At 40.6% G+C, this 22,140-nt stretch overlaps 1 protein-coding gene across 1 annotated transcript; it reads right to left on the bottom strand.

Annotated features, from left to right (window-relative positions):
• Positions 1-13,307: 13,307 nt before the first annotated feature.
• Positions 13,308-15,200, bottom strand: LOC308529199 (zinc finger and BTB domain-containing protein 10-like; the record flags this gene model as incomplete). Its single annotated transcript, XM_081105209.1, has 1 exon — positions 13,308-15,200. One exon carries the CDS (start codon positions 15,198-15,200, stop codon positions 13,308-13,310), a length of 1,893 nt encoding a protein of 630 aa, XP_080961335.1.
• Positions 15,201-22,140: the final 6,940 nt, after the last annotated feature.

Genomic DNA, 22,140 nt, shown 5'->3' with positions numbered 1-22,140 from the left:
GTTTCTTATCTCCATTCTAGGGAGTAAAGATTATGTAGCTTAAGGGTGATTGTTCGTAGTTAAAGTGATTAACTACCTGCCTGGCACTTAGTTAAGGGGTTTTATTCCCTCCCTAACTTCAGGGAAAAATCCCTACCTGGGGAAACAACCTTTCTCGGAGAGGTGACCTTGGTTAAAACACAGCGCCAAGAAGGGGAGCAAACATATTAAGAACAGTATGCCATATACGCCAAGTCCCTTGAAACATATGTTGTGCAGATGTTTCTTCCCTGCAGCGACTGTCAAGCAGCAAGGATGGACTGGCTTCCGGCACTATTAAAGGACATTTGAGTTGTATTCTGCCTTTTATTAACATGCTGCAATGAATTACTTTATTCCAAATTCATTCAATGTTTTTGCCAATCTATCTTTGGGATAGATATTACCTTGTGACTGACCAGGATAAAATTCTGAGATGTCCTAGATTAAAGTACAGCAGGCCAGAGGTTGGAAGGAAGAAACAAAAAGGGGTTAATCAGTTAACAACTGCAGTGCAAAACCAATAATGACTGGTCACTCTCCTTAGTGTATGTTGGGATTAAATTTAACTTTCAGGTAAGTATGTGAGTGGACCACTTCAGCTCTGCAGGCTGGCCCTGCCATGGGACAAGAACCTTCGGTGTCAGGTGACCTCCCGGTCCTTGGCTCGCCCGGGGAAGATTGGACAAATCAGAGTCAGAATAAAGCGAGTTTTATTCAGATAAAGAAGAGGAAAGAGGCCAGGGCACAGACACACTGTGAAAAAAAGCCAAAAGTACATGTCCCAGTGAACGCGGGCCAACGGAGTGAGTTAAATGCACTGTCAGTTCTTAGGATTGTATGTGTTTCCAAGGGTGGGGGGTTGTCTCCAAGTTTAGGGGCTCCAAATTCTGACTCTGCCTCTGATTGGACGGGTAGCTTGTTGTTGTGACTTCTGAGACCTCCCAGGGCTTTCCTGCCATTAACTGTCTCCTTGTGGTCATGCTGAGGGTAGTGGCTCTGGTGAGCAGATGTCAAGTACCTAATTCCCCACTCCACTCATCCGGATCTTTCCCTAACTTCCTTCTGTCCTGCCTAAGCTATTTGCAAGATTAACTAGAAAGAGAGAAGAGCCAGATGCTATTCATCCCCAGGAGCTTTACAGCAGTGGTTCTCAACCTTCCTTAATGCCGCGACCCTTTAATACAGTTCCTCATGTTGTGGTGACCCCCAACCATAAAATTATTTTTGTTGCTACTTCATAACTGTAATTTTGCTACTGTTATGAATTGTAACGTAAATATCTGATAGGCAGGATGTATTTTCATTATTACAAATGGAACATAATTAAAGCATAGTAATTAATCTCTAAAACAAGATATAATTATATATGTGTTTCCCCATGGTCTTAGGTGACCCTGTGAAAGGGTCGTTTGACCCCCAAAGGGGTCGCGACCCACAGGTTGAGAACCGCTGCTTTACAGACTCTCTCTGCTGCATCTATTCTAAGGAGGTCTAAGCTGCATGGCTGGGGAAACGAGAAGTCAGGGGGTCCAAACTGCATGACCAGCAATATGCTAGGGGAGAAGAGGTTACCCTGGGGGCGAGGTTCTTCTTTTCCCAGTTTTGCCCCTTGATAGGCATCAAGGCCTTTTTGCCCTGGTGAGTTTCTGTGCCTGGGCCATCATCCTGGCCCATTGCCCTGCTCATGTCTGTTTAACTGCCTAAAACAGTATCAGTGGAGTTTAGCTCACTGAGTTTTGGCCTCTGTCCCCTATTGTGGTATCCTTTAATAAATTCTTCTTTGCCCATTTAATTTTGTCCCATACAACTTTTGCTTTGATCATATCTAAGAAGGATAAGACCATCAATATATTTTTAAAATGTTTCTTAGATGTTCTATGTGTATATGTCTTTAGTAATATTATAATCAGCTTATCTCAAACCAGAAAAAATTGATTCTTTTATTAAGGCCATTTTAAATGTATAAGTTAATTTGGGGAGAGTTATTTTATGTTGAGTCTTTCCAACACAGTCCTTTTGCATATTTTTTGTTAAATGCTTTGCATAGCAATTTTGCATGACTAATATTTTTATAAATGAAAGCTATGAATTTTGTTTTGCTACATTATTATCTTGCTAGTTTACTGAAATAGTTCTTTATCAATGATCATTTTAGGTTTTACAGATATAACTATAATAACTTTTGTTAGTATCATTTCCCCATGCATATGTGCTTTTTCTTTTTAAAGTAAAACTGCATAGTTTGGTTCTTGCTGAGTGCCCATTTCCTGATTTACCAAGGGCTGACTTCTTGCTGTTTCCTCACATGGTAGAGAGCTAGCTAGTCCTGCGGCCCCTTATAAGGGCAATCATGAGGACTCCATTCTCATATCCTAATTACCTCCCAAAGGATCATCTCCAAGTACCATCACATTGGGCTTAGGATCTCAACATATGAATTGGAGGACAGGGGACACAGATAAATAGTCCATTATAATACCTGAATAGTTGGGCAGTGAGTCTATCCTTAGTCATGGCTTGATTCGAGGTGTAAAAAAAAAATGTCACTAAGGCTTATTCTATTTCCTTTTGAGTTAGCTTTAGGCTTGAGGAAGCAAAGGATCTACAGCAAACCTTGACTTCACATTTCTTAATTCAACTCCAGTTGGGAATATCTCTGATTCTGTTCCAGTATTCTAAATAAATGACCCATGGACTTTTGCTGTTCCTGCAGAAGCCATCTGTCCATCCAAGAATGATTCACTATAACCAGAGCAATCTAATTGACTTTGGTATAGGTGATAAAATCAATTAGCTAAAGTTTCACCTAAATGAAACACATGTGCCGATACTGGGCAAGGAGGAATACATTTATAATTTTGGTTAATTACTAGAGGACAGTGAGTGGGTTTTTAAAAAGAAAACAAAAACTATTCACAATGTCTATTTTGGCTCCCTAGATCTCAAAACTCTCTCATAGTGGTAGTCATTTCTTCAATCATTCTAACTACACAACAACACACCCAGGTGCGGATGGACTCTTACTTATCCACCCACTCTCCCTGTGGTCAGTGGCATAATCTGGTAAAATGCCCTAGTAGCAGTGCCTTTGACATAATGCAGAGTTTAAAACTAGGTTATCTGCATGAACAATGAAATTTCAGACATTTGTCTCATGCCCCAAAACCAATCATTCCACAAGGTCTATCATTACTAATATGCAAATATGATTTTACCCAATTTGAATATGAGGGACAACTTCCAATTGTTTGCAGAGGAATCAAAGATGATTAATACAGTCCCTGCACAGAGAAGCTGGAAAGGGTTGGGGAGAATTGCCTTTATTCATTGCAGCTGACAGTTAAAGAGAGAAATGTATTTGAAAAAATGGAGTCAAAGACATATTTATATACCATATTAGAATGTCACAATGATGAAATATGTGGGGTGTATGGTACTTGAGAGAAAAATTAAATTATGCTCTGCCATTGTGGATAATTTTCTCAGGGGGAAAAAAGGGGTTTATGGTGGGTATCTGCAGTGGAAGAAATCTCAAGAACCATAGAAAATCTAAAGGACATGGACTAATGCAAACTCTTCAGGGAGGCACAGTGTGATAGCACCATCTTCAAAATAGTAATTAATAGAATCATGTATTGAAATCAAGAAATATATTCTTAAGGGGCCATGACAGTAACTCGGCAAAATAGCATGAGGGACATAACTATGACTTTCTCTAGAGTGAATTTTGAGTCAATTTAACATTGACAGCCCTCTTTTTTTAAATAAATATTTTCATAATGTTTGAGTTTGACATAAATCTTTATTTATTTTTTTGTTTGTTTTGTTTTGTTTCCCTTTTAATGACATTTTGGGTCCTGGATCTCTTTGATGTAGGCCAAAGAAGGGCAGGGGGGTTCTGCTGTAGTCACCATCATCATAATTAAAGAAATGGCTAATATTTATTGATTTACATACTGGAAACCACACTGCACCAAGTGCTTTGTAAACTTTTTCTCTTTAAGTCTCAGAACATCTATGAAAGTTGGGTATTGTTGCTTTTCCCATATCTCAGATGAATAAATCGAGTGCCAAAGTAACATATTCATCTGATTCCAGGTAACAACCAGTTTTCAGAATCACTCACTTTTGGTTTTTCTACTGATATGCAAACCTAGTGGGAGATAATTGAAAACATTTGTGTATGTGTGTGCGCGCGCATGTGTGTGTGTATAAAATAAAGTACTTCATTGTGATTTCTGTAGTAGGATTCAAACCAGACTTATTGGAAAATTGGTGTAATAACCAGGGTCTTACACATAATTATTTTTATTTGAGAACTGTCTTTGAAACTGCCAATCTGTGGTAAAGTTTACCATAGCAACCTCTGGTTTTCATCATGCCAAAGTAATTAAGTGCATTACCTAGATCAGTGGTCGGCAAACTCATTAGTGAACAGAGCCAAATATCAACAGTACAACGATTGAAATTTCTTTTGAGAGCCACATTTTTTAAACTTAAACTATATAGGTAGGTACATTGTTATTAACTTAATTAGGGTACGCCTAAGGCTTAGGAAGAGCCACACTCAAGAGGCCAAAGAGCCGCATGTGGCTCACGAGCCGCAGTTTGCCAACCACGGACCTAGATCATTTAGGATAAATAGGATATTCTCTTTAAGAAGGTGATGCTATCCCTACCCCACTCCCACCACCAAGGCCAAGTTTTGCTCTGTGAGGCAGTCTTTCTCAAAGTTGACAATTGAACTATCACTTGTTTGACATTGATTTCATTTTTAGCTTAAGAAAAATTCTGTTACAACTTTAAAACAAATTAGAATTCATTATTGGCACCTGTAAATATATTCTAAAGTAATTAAAAAATTACTTTATTTTTTAAGGAAACAAACCTCCAATCACTGGTAAAAGGCAAAATTTGCAAAGAGGCTCACATATTACCTACAATTGCTTTCATTGGGCTCCTTTGTGATATGAAATTTACATCATGTACTAGTTTTATTACTTTTGAAATATAGGAATATTGATTTAAATTTTGACTAGGCTTCTTCTTATGATTTACAAACATTTTCTCACCAGCTGCCAAACTTAATTTATGGCTACCTGGCTTCAAATTGAAAAGTGAAGTGACAGAGATGAATAGAAAGTAGTAGTTTAAAACTGATGCTTTATGCTAAATTTGAATGAGAGTCATTACATGTGATTTCCACAATCACAATAATGGGAATGTTGAGTTCCACAAGTTTGCAGTAAAAATGACTGCTATGCTAACCATTAGAGAAACATTTTCTCTGAGTTAATGCCTATTCCTCTTACAGTTGACTTCAAACCAGGTTTTTTGAAAGACTTGGATAGTAAACAAGGTAGTTAACATTTTCTAAAATCTCCATAAGCTTTTATAAACTCCAGCATTAAAATCTAACATGGTTAATCCCCAGAGGGAAAGTAGGGGAGGGAGGGGGCAAGGGGAAGAGATCAACCAAAGGACTTGTATGCATGCATATAAGCCAAACAATGGACATGGACAACAGGGGGACTAGAGCATGAGTGTGTGTGTGGGGGGGGGGGGGGATTTAATGGGGGGAGATGAGGACACATTTGTAATACCTTAACTAATAAAGAATTTTAAAAAATTAAAAAAAATAAAATCTAACACGATTATTTTTAGCACAGTTCATAATATTTATTTAGTGTCTCAAAAAAATTTAATATTTATGATCTAAAAAATCCCCAGTTCTTAAATATATATTTTGCTTTAGGATATCTAAAACTTATAATCACAATTGAATAATCTTTTTTTTGGGGGGGGGGATCATAGTATTTGACCTTTATTTTCGAAACTGTGGTTGCAGAATATTAAGTTGCATGTAGTTTAGAGAGGAAATAATTAAATATGATCAAGCAAATAACTTCTAAACAGTTGTGTCTAAAAGAGATGAATTAAGAGAGAAAGAAAACACTAAAATCAAAGTTGCTCTTCCTATGTTAGTCAATTCAGTGAGGTTCTATCATGAATATAACACATGCCATTTTCTTCATTAGATCTCTGTGTAGAGTAAATAAAAAATTATTTGAGCAAAATGAAGTCCAATGAAGTTATAATGATAATGGTTCTTCTATATATTCAGCCAATAAATATTTACTGTATGTCAAACATTATTCTAGGAATTTTGATTGATCTGTAAATTAAGTGAGAAAATTACTAGCCCTCATGGAGTTTACATTCTAGTGAGGAAACAGGATTTAATAGCAACAAAAATAAGTAAATTATAAAGTATTAGATGTTATCTTGTAAAGTATATTTTATAAATAGGGTGTATTAATAGAGAATTTTAATAAGGAATTATTAGGGTTTAGCATATGCACATGTACATATCTGCCTCAAATAAGTTTATTCCTATATTTTGTAATGTTGACAGTTTTATTTAGGTAGGTACTTTGGAAAAACATAGTAATATTGTATCAGCTGTAAGAAGTAATTATTTTATCTGTAACTTGTTCCAATCACAAAGTAGCTTAAAATTTTACATGATATAATATTACAGAATATTTTACCTCCAGAATATCTTTTATTCAGCCAACAGTTTCTTTTATTACTTATTGAGTATCCTATCTAATAATAGATAAACATGGTAATTAACCATAACTTCGCTACCCTTCTCATTGGCTAATCAGCGAGATATGCAAATTAACTGCCACCAAGATGGCGGCCAGCAGCCACGCAGCTGAAGTGAATATGAGGCTTGGTTGCCCCAGCAATGGAGGAAGCCAAGGTTCCCCGCCTGCTGCTGCCCAGCTCTGAGTTGCACTCTAAGCAACTATGTTGCAATTATAGAAACTAAACAATCCCCAGAAACCTGCTTTCAGCCAGCCGGGCCTCAGGGCTGGAGTTGCAGCAGTGTTTCAATTATAGAAGCTAAACAAAGCCCAGATACCTGCTTTCAGCAGCCGAGGTCTCAGAGCTGGAGCCGAGCCTCAGAGCTAAAGCCGGCTCTCAGCTCTAGTGACAGCCATAGAAGGTAAATAAATCCCAGAATAAAAAAGAAAAAGAAAAAAAGGAGAGGTTGGGAGCTTCAGTCACCCACCAGCGTGAAAACAGCCCCCAGACTGTCCAGGCACCCCAGTGGGGACCCCCACCCTGAAGGGGGTGTGACCACCTGCAAACAGCCATCATCCCCTCATCCAGGCTGGCCAGGCACTCAAGCGGGACCCCCACCCTGATCCAGGACACCCTTCAGGGCAAACCAGCCGGCCCCCACCAGTGCACCAGGCCTCTATCCTATATAGTAAAAGGGCAATATGCAAACTGACCCTAACAGCCGAACGACTAGGAATGACTGGTCACTATGACACACACTGACCATCAGGGGGCAGACACTCAATGCAGGAGCTGCCCTCTGGTGGTCAGGGTGCTCTCACATGGGAGGAGCTCTGCTCAGCCACAAGGCAGGCTGATGGCTGCCAGCCCAGCGGTGGTGGTGGGAGCCTCTCCTGCCTCCTCAGCAGCGCTAAGGATGTCCAACTGCAGTTTAGGCCTGCTCCCCGCTGGCAAGTGGACATCCCCCAAGGGCTGCCAGGCTGCCAGAGGGATGTCTGATTGCCATATTAGGCCCAATCCCCCGGGGAGCAGGCCTAAGCCAGCAGGTGGTCATCCCCTGAGGGGTTCCAGACTGTGAGAGGGCACAGGCCAGGCTGAGGGACCCCTCCCCGCCCCTCAAGTGCACAAATTTTTGTGCACTGGGCCTCTAGTTGAAGTGTATAAAGAAACAAGTCCTATCCTTATATATTATACAATAGCAGAGAAAATAACATTTACACAGTCACTCATCCTGCCAAGCAAAGTAGAAGAGATACACTAGGAGAGACATATCCATAGATAAAATTCTTATGGTGATTCAAAGGAGAGAAAGGGTTCTTCTGTCTACAGTATCTGACAATGCTTTCACGAATGAGTAGAATTTAGATGTGGGAGAAGAACACAGGTGTAGGGTTGACTAAAGAAAAATGAAAGTGTGGAGATTAAAAGCATCTGGGCCCAGTATGCGTGAAGCCTTTGATGGGTAGGAAGAAGAAGATACCATAGTGAAGCTAGATCAGGGAAGCCAAGGTCCACAACACCCTGTGCTAAGGATTCCAGGCTGTATTTGAAAGCCAATGAAAAAGCATGGATTTATACATTGGGGCCTTGACTTACGAGTTTAATTCGTTTCGAGACTGAGCTCGTTAAGGAGCTCATTAACTCAAATTACTCTGTCAACTCAATGCAAAAAATCAGCCGAGAGACAGCTGGTATCTCAAAACAACTCGTTAGTCGGAACACTCGTAAGTCAAGGCCCCACTGTATATGCAATTGGTCTGGACATTATATGACACAGAGAACTACAGTAGGTTTAGTTTCTAAAACAGGTTTATAGCTTTTTTACTAAGTTTACTGCCCACACTGGCTGAAAAACATTTCCCCTATGAAGTCAAATATGGCTGTGGAGTCACAATACAATAAGAACCCTGACCTTAGGAAAAAACTGGATATATCCCTCTTCTTCAGTTATTACCCAAAGGTATGTTAAATTCTCAGTGTCCCAGTTTCTTAAGTTGAAAAAGAAGTAGTGAAAATCTCTGCTAGGGTAGGTCAGGGGTCTGAAGTCTAAGGAATCACTAAAAATGTACTCGTGAAACAGAGGAATGAAATCAAACTCTGATTGTCAGAATGTTAGCATTCTAAAGAAAGCAAAGGATTTTAGCAAGTAAATTAACTCATTCTAATCCAAGTTAAGACTTGCATAAGAATTTAAATAAAGAAATTATGCAAACCAGGTACAGTGGGGCCTTGACTTATGAGTGTCCCAACTAATGAGTTTTTCAAGATACAAACGTCTCTCAGCCGATATTTTGCTTTGAGTTGCGAGCTAAAATTCGGGTTATGAGCCAGATTCAGATACCCCACCGCTAGTTGGCGCAGCGAACGTCACAGTGAACGCCACAACATCAGCCCAGCATCACGTGTCTCACTCGTTCATTTCTTGACTTGACATACGAGTAATTTGAGTTACGAGCTCCTTCACGGAATGAATTAAACTCCTAAGTCAAGGCCCCACTGTACAATGATAACTGTGTTTAAACATGAGGTTTATAATCTTTTTTGTTTGCTTTTTCTTTCTGCTGTATTTATATTCAGGTGATTGTCCACTTCATTTACAAAGTGTTAACTAATGAACACTACCAATTACTTCCACTCCCAACTCACGTAATCTTGAGACCATAGACCTTTAAAAAGCTTAATTGTTTTCAACCTCCTTATGATCTTTCCTAAGCCTCTCGTAAGGGAAGGAACCAGGCTCAGTGTCTTTTGATGTGACACACAAACCCAGGGAAATAAAGTAGCAGTGACTCCTTCTAAAGCTCTCCTAGTCTCTCTCTTTCCTTTAGTAGTACACACACACACACACACACAGACACACACAGAGACACACACACAGACACACACACAGACACACACAGAGAGAGACACACAGACACACACACAGACAGACACACAGAGACACACACACAGACACACACACACAGACACACACAGACACACACAGAGACACACACAGACACACACAGACACACACACAGACACACACAGACACACACAGACACACACACAGATACACACACACACACTGTGTCTGCTGGGTATTGAAATATCAGTATCCTGTTTTGTGTGTTTGTTTTGTTTTGATTTGTTTACATATTTCTCTCAGGTCTTGTCCAGATTCTTAGCTGTGTAGAGCCATCACACAATGTGTCACACTGAATGACATCTGGGACTAAGAATGCAACCGTAACTCCCACAAAAGGCCTTTCATTACATGTACAATGCTGCAAGGCAGAACATGAGTGATCACTCTGACATAGGCCTTACACTTGTGATCAGGCAAGGCCAGAGCAGTCCATTCTGTGTCCACATTTGAAATGAACAATAGAAAATCTGAGAGAAGGGGAGTGGGGCCCTGCAGCTCCATGAGAAAGCTCTTCACTCAGCTTTAGATTCCTATGGAAGATGGAATTGAAGAAATGACTAAAAATGAAGGCATATTCTGATATTTGACTTATTTTTGCTTCTTAAAAATACAATCTATTTTTTTTTTCTTTTGCACAAAGCTTCTGGGAAATGGCTTTATAGACAGTGATTTTGCTAAAGAAGGGAGAACCAAGCCAGTGCCAAAACTTCGGAGCCCTGACAATTATACGTAATAGTCTACTTCTGAAATTTTATGAAGAACCTTAAATTCACAAACCTTTTACAGATAGAGGCATGCCAATATTTTCATGCAAAATTCTCTTAATATTGTCTGTAGAGTTAATAACTTTGGGCAGAAAACACCTGTAAGGATTCTGCATGCCTGCCAGAAAGGAGTACCAGCATCACCCCCTGTGGCTGCCTTGATACCATAGCAAAGGATCATGTGACTGGAGCTATACTTCACCTGCTCAGCCATCAGTCATCCAACCTATTAATATTAACGGGATCTCTGTAGATGTTAAACTAATGAATTCAACATAAATATTGCATTAAATGTAGAATATTGATTACTATGTTTCTTACAGAAGGGGATTGTAATTCTGCACAGGATTTATGTTGAAATGCTAAGTCTGAACGACTATTGAAGGCATCATCATTGAATTAGGAGAAAACCAACTGCTTTGAGAGTTTTATCTCAAGGTGTGGATTCCCAACTAATTGGAGGGGCACTGTAGAATACGTGCAACTTTTTCAAAAAGGTTATAGCAAAAATCTTTCTTCTTCCATGAGTAAGTGAATAAATAATATAATTGTTATATAATGACTATGTCAAAAACAGATTTATTAGGACCATGAATGAGTGTTGGGAACTTAAAAATGCAATAGAAATATCGGCAATTTCAAAGTTGGTAAAATGTATTCCGGGTTCATGCTCACTTTAGTTAACTAATACTGTCTGCCAGAAAAATAATTGGAAGGGCCCCTCCTCTCTGAGAAATGATACCAGTGAAAAAAGGGGCATCTCTGGGAAGCTATACTTTAGACTCAGATTAAACCACCACCAGCTATTCATGTATTTAATAATATATTTTGAGTAGAATTTTGCCTGTGGTTTTCTGCATATTTATTTGTATATTTAGGAAGTCTATCATTTTAAAAGAATTACAAAAATTCTACTAAGAGATTGTTCCAAGATTATACTAAGAGGTCTATAAATTGCTCAAGGAAGCACTTTATTCGTATCATTCTTATGGTGCCCAGGGCCCTACATTATTATAACCTGTCAATATGTCACTCTCCTTCACTGCACTGTGAACGCCTTGAGGGCAGGATCTAAGTCTTGACCATAAGCCCCTGTACTATTTAGTGATAGTCACTCAAGCAGATGTGTGAACGGCAGGAAAGCAGGTAGACAGGAAAGATTAATTACGGAGCATGAGTAGACTAGATTAGATATGTGCAAAAATTCAATGCTTTTAAATTTTCTGCTATAATTTATTCACTCTTGCAAGTCCTCACTTGGCTGTAGCACTTCATCATCTCTCTGCTATTCTTCCTCCATGATTTCATAACGTCAACAGCATCTTCAATTTTTGTTTATTAGACGCCTCTCTCGAGGGTTAGCTGGATTATAATCTTGCTTTCTGTTCATTTGTGGTTAGAGCCCTGCTAAATTAAGGGTCGCCTGATTGCAAAGTAGCAACCCACTCTATCACTAGCTCACTTTATCCACTATCCCCTGCTTTCTTTTTCTCCATAGTGCTTAACATTAGCATCTTCTGGTGCACTCAGTGATTTTTCTCATTTGTTTTGTATTGGTCCCTCCTCTGGAATATAAGCTCCATGAAAGTAAAGATTTCATTTTGTGAACTGTTCTATCCTCACCATCTAGACTAGTACTGTCATATAATAGGAAGAGAGAACATTTATATGAATAAGCCAAAAGGCTTATCTCCTATATTGAGAATCATTCACAAATTTCAGTGTAGCTTTGCTTGGAAGCCTTCTCTTACCCTAGTACATATGGTTTTCCCCCAATTCTCTTCTATGATCTCAAGCCTCTTTAATGCCTTGCCTTCATTCATTTCCAACCCCAGCAGGTCCAGGGGTTCCCAAAGGTGTGGACGGAGTCGGCGAAGAAGGAATGACACTGGGAGTAACCTTAACTCCTCTGGTAGCAAACATATGTGTTAAAAGGTCAATATTTTTTTTGGTAAAAGGGCACAAGAGTAAAAACCTGATAGTTCACTTATATTGCATAACAAGCTAATCAAACTGGACATGGAGGATAAATCATAAACAAATCATTTTACTTATTGTTTCTATGACTCTTCTTCCGATCAGATTTCTGTCTTTTCAAATAGGACTGAGATATAGTACACTGGCAAAAATAAAAAAAAGGCAAACAAGAATAGTACCAAAGTAACAGATACCCAAAACTGAATACCATGTCAGAAAACATCATATAGAACCATTTTATCAGATTAGAGCAGCAAGAGGAAGTGTCTTCTAAATCATAATCATTTAGTGGTATTTATCAACTTCGTCATGGTAACTTTGCAACATCATCCTTTATTTGTGAAGTAGTAAAATTCATGTCAAAAAGGAAGGGGGAATGGAGGAAGTCAATTAGTTCATTCCAATAAATTACCTCTCCAGTTCTTATAAACATGCCCATCAGCACAAAATTGAGGAATAATACCTAAGACTAGAAGAGACTTGGTTTAACTTATGAAGCAAATCAAAATGGAAAATACGGAAAGGTACAACCAATAGGGTTGAAAAGGCCCCTCACTGAAAATCTGTATTAAAAAAAATAAAATTAATAAAAATAAAAATAGAAACAAAACTCTACTAGTACAAACTAGCCTGAGTGGCTTGGTGGGCAGTGTAGTTGGGCCAGCTGTCACTGTATCCTCATAACTGGATTTTCTTCATTCCGGTTCAACTGGTACGTAAACGTCAGCTCTTTACAGACAGGTAATCCATTTTCATTAGGACCCAAAGAGTTACTGTATATCCTATCAATAAAAAAATATCTTTACTTTGATAACTGACTGAAGATGTGGGGACTCCATGTAATCCAACCGCAAGGTTGGTTGCTGTCCAGTCCTGTGCAAATATAAAAAAATTTTGCTCTAAGGCTTTGACCCTACAGTTTTCACAGCAACTTAACTACCATCCAGCATGTCCCATATTTGCAAGCCTTCAAGTTCAACAATTCAAATTGTCGCTGCATATTATGTCCCATTGCAGCATCCTTGAGGAGCAGAGTAGACCACTTAATCATCCTGAGACATACAGACGTCTCCCCACTCGTCCCATCGGGACGGGGGGTTCTGATCTTCTCCCGCGTCAGCCAGCTCTTCTTGGGCTTCTCCCCCTTCGTTCTCCTCGTACTCTTCATCCCGAGGGAAATCTGTCTCCTGTCCCTGATCTACACCTTCTTGCCTTCCTGGCCGTGGTTTATTTGCACATTCTACACAAATACCACAGCGTCGAGATCCATGTCTGATTCCAACACTGGCAGCTAATATGAAGATCTTCTTACACACCATACATTTGTATTTTTTATCCTTTTTATGCACCAGGGAATGTCTTTTTACATGCTCTCTGCGAGTAAACAGTTTTCCACAAATCTCACAGCTAAAGGATCTGACTCCCGTATGAATGAGCAAATGCCTTTTTAGTTTTCGTCTGCATTTGGCTACATAGGTACAATGAGGGCATTTTAACTTGTTCATGTTTAGAGATGATTCACCATTTTCCCAACTTTCTTGTTTTGGCCAAGATTTAGGCAACAACCCATACTTGTAATCATTTGCAGCACCTGGTAGCAAGCCATACTTGAAATCACTTGATGGGCCAGGCATCAGGCCATACTTGAAATCATGTGAAGTACCAGCATTGCCTGCATCCTGCCCCAAGCTGGCTTCTGCCAGCACGTTTGCGTTCACAGTCCTGTCACAGTCCGGCCCCGGGAGCAGAGCACCATCCAGATCCGGTTCTTCCTTAATGAATGACATATCTTCTTCTGGATAGGCAACAGGTGGCTGTATCATGGAGCAATCTTCTAAACTTGTTTCATTATTAGGTGGTATATTATCAATAAATCTCTTTGGAGTTTGGTTTTTCCTCCTTCTATTGTTGCCAGTTTCTTGAATTCCCTGGGAACCCATATTATTCCAAATAAACACTTTTGTTTGACTTGGGGCTTCACTTTCAGCCAATTCAGGTGAACCATCCTGGACCCAACCACTGTCATTCATTTGGTAGTTCTCCATTTGGCCCTCATCGACATTGCAACCATCATTTTCAGTTTTTGCATTACTTGCCAAATTGGTAAGATTCCGTGTTGCCCCAAAACTGGCAATTTTTTGATCCCGTGATGAAGACAGACCATCTCTACTGACTGGTTTTCTGTTGTTATAGTCCACAACCACAGACTCCAGAGCTTCAGATTTAATGCTTATATTTAAGGCATCTTTAATGAAATTTCGGCAAGTCTGAACAACTTCGCTCATTTGCAGATAGCTGGCCACGGTCATCACTTCAATGGCATTTTGACTCGTGAGCACCAGGTTACCAGAGTATAGGAAGTCCAAGATGACGGAGAAACCTTGAACTGCAGCAATATCTAAGTGGGTAGTATTGTTTTGGTTAGGGCTTTCTTTGTTGGAAAAGCAATATAAAGTCTTAAAGAAACGGCTGCCTGCAACCAGGATGTTCTTATGAGCTTTAAAGATTTTTCCACTCACCACAATGCTGACATCACAAAGAATACCTTTCTTTCTCTGCTCATTTAATTGTCGAAGAAGTTGATAGCAATAAGAGTTTTCATTTGGCCTACTATTAAAGTCACAGTATCCCTCTTCTGAAGGTATTTCTGATTTCTGGGCATTGGCTTCGTGGAGCTTGTGCTCCGTGGAGACGTGGTGCCACAGGAGCAGGGTTTTCTTGTAGTTGCGGGTACCTCGAGACAGCTCGTCAGGGCCCCTGGGGGGGAGTTCCCTGCCGCCGCCGTCGGAAGGGGTCTTCTGGCACCAGGAGCAGGACATGAGGCCAGTGTCCTTGCAGTAGCGCAGCCAGGGGAAGTCCCGCAGCCAGGCCTCCTGGAAGGAGGTCTCCAGCTTCTGCAGCAGGGACTTGGGCCGCGCGAGCAGGAGGTGCGCCATTTGTTGGGGTCCAACCCCAGCAGGTCCAGGGGTTCCCAAAGGTGTGGACGGAGTCAGCGAAGAATGAAGGACACGGAGGCAGCGTTCAGTTGATCAGCATAGTGGTTCTCCAGCCGGGTTCTAGCCAGGATCTCCAGCCAGGTTCTGTCTTTATTGTCCTGTTACATCTGTATTTATACCAGTTGATTTTAATCCTATCAATTCTATTCCAAAGGTTAGGGCGTTTGTTAATCTAGTTCTGTTGAGTTTAATCCTATCAATTCTATTCCAAAGGTTAGGGCATTTGTTAATCTAGTTCTGTTGAGTTTAATCCTATCAATTCTATTCTAAAGGTTAGGGCGTTTGTTAATCTAGTTCTGTTGAGTTTAATCCTATCAATTCTATTCCAAAGGTTAGGGCGTTTGTTAATCTAGTTCTGTTGAATTTAATCCTGTCTAGGTTAATCTGTGTTTCATTATAAGGGCTATTCCAAGGTCACTGCTCTACTGATAAGCTACAAGGAAGTGACTGAAGGAGATTTTCCTACCCAGTAAAGGTTATGTCCTCCCAGCCTCCCTGCTTGCCTTCCCTGGGACTGCCCTGTGTCGGTGGGTCTCCAGGGGTATAGGCTTTGGTGCTTTCCCTGGTGGGCAGACTCCTGGGGATGTGGGCCCAACAAGTCCCAAATTTATTGCCAACAGTCTTAGTCCAAGTACTTCATAAGTAGTACATGGTATTTCTGTAACACTAGGGGGTCTTACCTTAACACTAGGGTGTCATTCCCTTCCTTAGTCCTGTTAATTCCTAACTCCAGGGAAAAATCCCTATCTAGGGAAACAACCTTTCTCGGAGAGGTGGTCCTGGTTAAAACACATAGCGCTAAGAGGGGGAGCATACATGGCAGGTCCCTTGAAACATAAGCTGTGCAGATGTTTCTTCCCTGCAGCTACTATGTCAAGCAGCAAGGGTGGACCAGCTTCTGGCACTATAATAAAAATACTACAAATTGGGTGGCTTGATGAACAAATATTTATGTCTCAGTCTGGAGCAGGGGTCCTCAAACTACGGCCCGCGGGCCACATTTAAATACAAATATTGTATTTGTTCCCTTTTTGTTTTTTTACTTCAAAATAAGATATGTGCAATGTGCATAGGAATTTGTTCATAGTTTTTTTTTTAAACAATAGTCCGGCCCTCCAACGGTCTGAGGGACAGTGAACTGGCCCCCTGTTTAGAAAGTTTGAGGACCCCTGGTCTGGAGTCTCAGAAGTCTAAGATTGAGGTGCCAACAGATTTGTGTCTAGTGAGGACCTGCGTCATGGTTTATAGACTGCCACCCTCTCACTGTGCCCTCATATGGCAGAAGAAGCAAGAGAGCTCTCTGATGTCTCTCTTATAAGAGAAATAATCCCATTCCTGAGGGCTCTCCCCTCGTGATCCAATCACTTACCAAAGGCCCCACCTCCAAATACCATCACATTAGGGGATAGGATTTCAACATACACATTTTGGGGGTACAAACAATGAGTTCATAACACATATTCTTCCATGACCAGAGCTGAAAACTCATTTCTGCTTCATCAGTGTTCACGTGGATCAGGAGTATGTATTACCTGAGAAAAAATACCGTCAACAACTTCCCAATTATCACTGCAAATAACAGCTAGCACTTGCAATCTGCTATATCAAGCCTCGTTCTAACTGGTCTACATATATTAACTCATTTTTCACCATGAAAATTTGTTAATTGGTACTATGATTAGCCCTAAATTTCAGATGAAGAAACAGAAATACAACATTGGGTACATTTTTTATGGTCACACAATTAAGTGGTGGAAAAGGGTTTCAGACACAAGCAGCACATGTGTGAGGATCTGTGCACCTAGCGCAGATCTTAAAATCTATTCTTAAAATTTATTCCATTGGGATTTTGTAATCTTTGTTGTCAATTATGGGATGATCCTTCCAGAGGAAAACATACCCTGGCAGCTGAGGAGAAAATGATGGGAAATCTATCTGACAGCAAGAAAAAATAGTTCATTGATAGTTCTTACCATGATGTATTAGAAGGAAGAATGAATCAAAAATTGTTACATAAATAATATTTAATTAACATCAAAGCCTCTGATTGAAAATTGGTCTTGTTTGGGCTTTAATTGTATCAAAGTAATTTTAGGTTCACAAGAAAATTGAGAGGAAGGTACAGAAATTTCCCATATACCTCTTAACCCCACTGGAGCCAGTCTTTAAATTCTCCAAAATTAAAATTGTTTTCACCTAATTTTATTGGAAACTTATGAAAATTTGAGCTATTATACCTAAACCAATTTGAAACAACAAAAGAATTAAAAACAGAAGTTAGATTTTTTGTCATTTCAAGAATACAATTATATTTTTTTCTTTCAGATTCAATCTGAGAATGGAACTTAATATAAAATATTCTCATTTAGTACTTAGATAAGTAACGTGTCAAATATCCTTTTATTAGTATATATAAATGAGCAGAAGGAAATTAAGCTACAACAGGCTTTTCCTATTAATACAGGAAATAATTGGCTTGGTATATCATCAATTACAGGAATTTAAACTGAACTACAGAGCATGTAATGAAATATTACACAGCAATAAAAAGAAAGAAATATTGCCATTTTCCACAGATGGATGGGCCTAGAAGGTATTATGCTAAGTGAAATAAATCAGACAAAGAAAGACAAATACTCTATAGCTTTACTTATATGTGAAATCTAAAAAATAAACTTAAAAATGAACAAAAAAACCAAAACAGAAACAGATTCATAGAGAGATCATAAGGATAGTTGCCCAAAAGAGGGAGATAAGTGAAAAAACTTGAGAATCCTATGTAATAAAAGCCTAATATACCAATTGTCCCCTCAACCAGGAGTTTGACCAGGAGTTTAACCTCTTGCTATGATGGGCACTGACCACCGGGGGCAGCGCAGACCATGGCGGGCGTTGGTGACACAGTGCTGGTAGCAGGCAGCAGTGGAGGCATTGCCTGCCCCCATGGGCCCCAACAGTAGCAAGACCAGGGCGGATGGTGGAGCAGGTGAGCGGGTGGCTCCAGGCCAAGGTAGGTGCAAGTGGGGGCTCAATCGCCCTGCCAATAGCCCCGCAGACAGATGGTCGCTGAGGGAGCGGGGCGGGGGGCCTGGCCTCAATCAATCACTCAGCAGATGGCGACCAATGAATGGCCAGGCCCCAGGCTTGGATGGGGAACTGGGGATGGGTGTTGGTGACCAACCTCCTGCGGAGACCTCTCGCCAGCTACCTGGGGGCAGGGGTGATGGGGGCGGAGGTGTGGTGAGAATACGGGGTGTCTGCTGAGCTCGCTCTCACGCCCCCTGCTATCCTCCCCCAGGACACCAGGGCTCACACGCCTGGGAAGTTCCCCCCATCTCAGGTGCCAGGAGCCTACCTCACAACCACGCAGACTCTTCCAGGTGAGCCAGGCTACAGCCACCAGGACCATAGGGCTCCCTGTGGGTTCCCACAGGAGCTGGTCTGCAAGGCTGGCTGGGAGAGAGCACGCTGCCCACCCAGCTTCCATGCAGCACCGCTGGGCAGCCCAGAGGCCCACACTGCGCCCCAGTCTGGCTGGGCTCACCGCATCTGCATGTGGGGACTCAGGCACTGTGACTCAGGCGGGGGGGGGGATGGGGTGAGGGGGGGGGCACGTGAACGTCCAGGGGCTCAGGTGCTGCCCAGGGCCCCGAGGTCAGCTGGGACCTACCCTTCCAAGCCTAGGAACTGCATCTGTGCATGAATTTTGTTCACCTGGCCTCTAGTGTCATAATAACTATGCATGATGACAGATGGTTACTAGACTTATTTTAGACTCATTATGGTAATCACTTTCTAAGATATATAAACAGTGAATCACTGTATTGTACACCTGAAACTAATATAATATTGTATACCAACTATACTTAAATGAAAAAAGAAAAGGGCAAATACTTCAAACTTACAAAAAAAGAGGAGAAAAATTACCCAATGTTTCATTTTTAATATTAAAAGATTCATATTTTAGGCATTTATTTGTGCATATAGAGAAATAGCCCACCTGTACAGATGGATAAATTATATCTCATTTCATTGTACCAACAGAAAAAGATCAACCAATAGATAAATTCATAAAATTTGATATTTTATATGGAATTTTCAAATTGTTTTTAATGCATCAAAGAAAAAGAAGCACAAAAGGGATTTCTTGATTTTAAGACATATGTTTCTTTCCAACAGTGATGTCAGTCCCTAAAATATTCTTAAGTTTAAGAAATAAAATCATATAATGCATTAATAAGGGTGTCATTATAGTTACTATTCAATTTTAGGCAGTATCAAATGCAGTGAAACATGAAAAAAAATGTAAAAATTCTCATGCTCTTCTGCAATCATTCTTCGACCTTCTGTTTATTAAATGTAAAATTTTGGCATCATATATATTTTTTTTCTCAGAATTGTTTAGCTATTAAAATATACTATTGTTCACAGGCATTGTGTGATTTTTGTGGAAAATTTTCAGGTCACCCTGGTTTTTCTCCTGTATTAGAATTTTTTTTTTTTGAATGATAAAGAACACTTTATATAGCCATTATATTCAATAAATTAAGTAAAGTATAACTTAATGTTGCTTTTTAAAAAATTACATTTCTTGAAATAAATTTGTTTGGATTTCACATAAGGCCCTTCCTTTATTTAGTAAAGATGAGGATGATAATGATTCTCTGATTACAGTGTTGGGTTCTCTACATAAGGAATACCAATTTTCTTTTTTTGTTTTGTGTGGTCTGAATTTCTCACAGTTGACCCTTGAACAATACAGGTTTGAACTGTGCATGTCCCCTTAAAGCAGTGGCTCTCAACCTTGGCTGCACATTAGAATCACCTGGGAATCTTTTTAAAATCCTGATTTCTGGGCCTCATCATTAGTAACAAACAGAATTTCCCGAGGATGAGGCCCAGAAATTAGGATTTTAAAAAGATTCCCAGGTGATTCTAATGTGCAACCAAGATTGAGAACCACTGCTCTAAAGTCAAGGGGGGGGGGGGGGGGAGTCAAGGGAGTGTCTTAATATAACGGAGTACCCCTCACATCCATCCCAGGAAAATGAAAGCAAACAGCTTCCGGAGGCCCCTGAAAGCCGGAACGGAGGAGAGGGCAGTAGCCGGGCCAATGACTCCACAACAAGCTCCAGGTGCCTGTCTCTCCAGCGCAGACGCCACATGGCGTTGATGAGCTGCAGCTGAGCGACCGCCCGGTTAGTTTCGGACGGTCCGACTCCGTATCACTTTGAAGATGCAACTGACTCCTGCGTCCATCACACCGGTGAGTGAAAGGGGGGTGTTGTATCACCTCGCTGGCTCTTTTCCCGAATAGATGACTAGGCAGTTCCTGAAGGGGAAAGCACTGCGTCTGCTTTACAAACTGGACGGGAGGGAGGTCAGCTCCAGGGGCTCCCCATGAGCGCTTTGCACTTTAAGGGTCCTCATGTGTCAGAGAGCCAACGCATTTGCTGAGTGAGTCTGTTTCGACTGTACTCCTCCTCCAAACTGGGGGTATAACAACATGGCGGTTTGTAGCCCCCCTGGATCCACTTGGTATGTGGTTCAAGGGAGTGGGATGTGCCTATGAATTGGTCATCCGAAGCGTCCACGTTACTGATGAGCGGGACAGCATGGGGGTCCCAGGAGTTAGCATCATTTCAGAGCTACTGCCCAGCAGTCACGGAAAGCCTGCACTTTCCCTGTTCTCAGTGCCCGGTCATTCTAGAAGATGGCTACAGAGTCCCGGAGAAAGCTTTGGAGGAAGATGCGTGCATGTGGCAATGGCGCCGAGTCTTTCCTCCAGGGGATTCATCCTGCCCTTTAATCGAGGGGTCCTGGGGATATGAATTACGTCATTACAGAAACTAGGTCAAGGCTGAGATTATCCACTCTCACACCTCTGGTCAGGGTTCTGGCTTCCAGAGCTAAGGCTGTCCTGTCATAGGGAAGGGGCTGTATTCCAGCGGGCTGCCTACGTGTTTCCTTCCTCGGAACACCATGCTAATGAGCTTTTACCAAAGATCGGTGTGAACCAGTGTACCCTGGTTCCCAGTGTGTCCCTGCTGCTCCCTCACAGCAGATGCGCTCACCTGGTCTTTGGCAGTAAGTGGTGAACTGGCTGTCCACTACTCTAGATCCCATAGTCTTCACTGAAATCACGGAGCCCACCTCCGTGGGAGTATCCATCCCAGTCTTATGTAGTCAACCATTGATGTTTTTAACACTGGCTAACAGGTATTAAAGTGTTTACAATTTACACTTTGAAAGAACAGTATGTGAGACTGGCCTTCAGTTTTCATGCTGAGTACTTACTTTTGGATTCATAACTTTGATTTCTCTCTGAGGTAACGGAGCTATATCCTACAGCAAGTTTATAAAGAACTGTTTCATGGGTGGAATTCTTTCTCAGCTATTACACATTTTAAATTATTGCTATTGCTTTCACCCATGGAAAAAATGCATGATTTGATCATTCTTAATACATATTTTATTTTCTTCAAAATTATCTACCCATTTCAGATAAAAGAAGAGTTTAACACTAATTCCTCTTGCTGTGTAGTTGATTGCTTTAATTTTTATGCTTGATTTTTTTGTCATCAAGTTACACTTCGATGTTGCTTTATTATAATTCTTTTGTGTCTTTTCCTATCTGGTTTCTTAGACCTTTGTTGTTTTAGGTCAGGTATGCTTAGGTTTTACTTCCTTATTCCTTTATTTGTTTATTTTTTAAAATAAGGATTCTTTCGTTTTACGTGCTGTATTGGGGATGACTGACTGTCCTCATGAATTGACTCTTTTCTCCGTGCACAACTCTATTGCTTTATCTCTTGGAACTTTTACATATTTTGTACTGTTCCTCTTCATTCTTTATGAACTTACCAATTTTACCTTTGCT

This window comes from Myotis nattereri (genome assembly GCF_964212035.1).
Source record: "Myotis nattereri genome assembly, chromosome: 13".
Classification (NCBI taxonomy): domain Eukaryota; kingdom Metazoa; phylum Chordata; class Mammalia; order Chiroptera; family Vespertilionidae; genus Myotis; species Myotis nattereri.
Note: the sequence above shows the minus strand (reverse complement) of the source record. Positions and strands in the feature narration are given on the sequence as shown.